This window comes from Poecilia formosa, unplaced genomic scaffold (genome assembly GCF_000485575.1).
Source record: "Poecilia formosa unplaced genomic scaffold, Poecilia_formosa-5.1.2 Scaffold16, whole genome shotgun sequence".
NCBI lineage: Eukaryota > Metazoa > Chordata > Actinopteri > Cyprinodontiformes > Poeciliidae > Poecilia > Poecilia formosa.
This window is the reverse complement of record NW_006799955.1, coordinates 2,710,062-2,712,777: the sequence shown is the minus strand read 5'-3', so window position 1 is coordinate 2,712,777 and position 2,716 is coordinate 2,710,062. Positions and strand designations below refer to the sequence as shown.

The 2,716-nt window shown below is 40.9% G+C and overlaps 1 protein-coding gene across 1 annotated transcript in view; it reads left to right on the top strand.

Moving 5' to 3' along the window:
• The first annotated feature begins 736 nt into the window (after window positions 1-736).
• chn1 (chimerin 1) overlaps window positions 737-2,716 on the top strand; it is a 10,370-nt gene continuing 8,390 nt past the window's right edge. The window contains exon 1 of the mRNA XM_007546492.2: window positions 737-1,517. Within this exon, the coding sequence (XP_007546554.1) occupies window positions 1,266-1,517 (252 nt within the window). The 5' untranslated portion in view covers window positions 737-1,265. The remainder of the gene's footprint in view (window positions 1,518-2,716) is intronic.

Sequence of the window (2,716 nt, the reverse complement as noted above, 5' to 3'; positions counted from 1 at the left end):
TCACTGAGTGACAGATTTGCATTCAAGGTTTTGTACATCCACAAAAAAAATAAAAAATAAAAAATGAATTGTACAATTAACTGAGGGTTGTTTCAAAGCTTTTTTTTTAATTTATTTTTTTTAAATGTTAAAGTAGTAAATAAAGACCAGTCATTTGAAGATGACTTGGAGATGTATCCATAGGAAATTTTACAAAACATTTGGATCGTAACAACAAAGCAAGGTCATGTGCTGCTCATATTTTAAAGACCGTGAGGAGTCACCTGCATGGATGAGTTCCTGCAGGTGGACATTCAAATCTGGCAGGACTTGCTACAAATGATTTAAAAAGTAACGATTGTGTAATTTACAGAAGTTACTTTCTGACAAATTTTAGTTTGAACTGTTTGAAATGCGAACTTTAGTTGCATCACTCGGCATGATGGCGCGCATCCATGTGTTTCCTGTTTCTGTCTGATGCTTGGAGCTTGTGCGTCTTTGCCCTTGAAGGCTCCAGTCGTCACCGGTTTCTGTGGCAACCCGGTTTTGAAAATAGCTTCGCCTCTAACGGCCCACATGCTGTCGCAAGTTCTCCGGGCTGGAGCCCACTCTGGATGCATGACTCATTCATTGCTCATTATCGTCCCACTCTCATTTCATGTCATCCTGCTCGAATGGCGTGCGTGGGGTGGCGTGGGGGGAGGCGGAGTAGCGGCTACTACAAAGCTGGTGTAGCCACGCTGCGATTGGCTGGTGGGATCCATTTAATCTTCTGCCACTACTAGAGGGTCCACCTCCATCCTCCTCCCCCTCTCTCGCTTTCAGCCCGCCCCTGTCAGCATCCACACACAACAGTGCGCCGTCTCTGTTCCAGGGGAGAATATCAGCTCTGCGCAGGGAGGAGAGGATTAGCTCAGCCACTCATCTCATCTGCATTTACGTTCCTAGGGAAGCACATGAGCATCCAAGGCTGCACCCCTTTTGCATAAAACCTGGCACTCCAATCATAGAGGCTGCACTTGATCTGCTGTCTTGACTGTGTGAAGATTCAAAGACTACAGTTTTTTTTTTCTTATTTATAGGGGTTTTGTATACTTTTTCGTCATACTCTAAAAGGACATTTATGTTGGAGATGCGCTTATTTAACTGGGAAAATGCAAGTCATATTGTTTGACAGTCACTTCTTTTAAAAAAAAAAAATCTAGGAGACTATCCTCATTTTTTGGGACTTTTTTTTTTTTACACTTCTTTTATCTTTTTTCCCTTTTGAAGACTGAAGCTTCAGAATGCCATCTCGAGAGTCCTACGACGTACAAAAGAAAGACAAGCCTCTGGTGCAAAAGGCCAAGCGAGAGGCCAATCAGGAGGACATTCTGGCGGCGGCTCTGGGAATGAGGATGGGGCCACAGAAACCTTCAGCCACTTTTTGGCAACCACTTAAACTGTTAGCCTACTCGCAGCTCACCTCACTGGTTCGCAGAGCCTCGCTGAAGGAGGTTGTCCAGTCGCCCAGGTCTGAAAAAGTCCACAACTTTAAGGTAAGATGTGTGCAAAACTGTGTCTTCATGTCATCATGTGTGGCCGGAGGGCTGCTGCTTGTGGGGGATGAGGAGGGCTTGTGGGGGTGGAGGGGGGTTGAAAACCGGGGTTTTTTGGTCTGTCCAGAGAGATTTTATCAAAAGAAAATCTGTTGGTCGGGCTGTAGAGGGCTGCTGTCAGTTAGAGCACCAGATGGGGAGATTATGATGCTGGATGAGGGTGAAACAGTGGAGGACAGCATCCCTGTTTGCCTTCAGTTTTGTTTTTATTGGGACAGAGAACAGCAGCAGAATTTGACAATGTTTTTTTGTTGTTTTTTTTTGTGCTGGTCTCTTCCTGCTGCTTTGCCCTTTCAGTTTCCTGATTGCTGCATTTTATCCTTTTGCATGTGTGAAGTTTGTAATTATGCACAGTAATGATGGTGTTTTGCTGCCACATGGACAAAAAACTCAGCTTTGTTGCACAATTTTATGTGCAACAAAGCTGAGTTTTTTGTTGTTGTTTTTTTTTTATTTAAACCTAATTAGGCGTCTTGACAATTCATTAAACTCAAATATATTTTGGATTTACAGAAAAAAAAACCCAATGTTTTCCTGTTCAAAACATAAAGTAAAATCCTTTTGATTTCATGATTTCTTTATCAACAATTACATTTAAAACACAAATCACTGCTTGAAGTTCTTATCTCAATTCATTATTTGTGATTATGATTTCTGCTTGCATTTTATAGGGTCTTTACACATTAGTCTGCAGTTAAATCTGGTACAATGCATCTCTAATTCATCAATTAAATCTCTGTTTGTGTGGTGGTTTTCATGCACACTGAGGGAAACACAAAGTCCTTTGCATCAGCTAGAAAAAGGAAGCAATAGCAAAGAAACAGACAATGGCAAAAAACAAACAAACAAACAAACAAGGGTAAAGAACAAGGAGAAACATAGTATTAAAAATGGAAGAAACACTTTGTTGTTGATGCAGTTGTAATAATGAGCAAACACAAGAAGCACAAGATTGCAAGAAGCATAGAGACAACAAATCTCTATAAAAGCATTAAATTATTATGTGTTAATGAAAGGTTGTTTTTTTGGGGGGGTTTTTTCCTCACAGCCTCTGACAAATACAAAAACACATTTCCGCTTGTGTCTTTTATTAACTAGCTGCCAGAAAACTGGCTGAGCACAGTTTTTTTTTTTTTTTT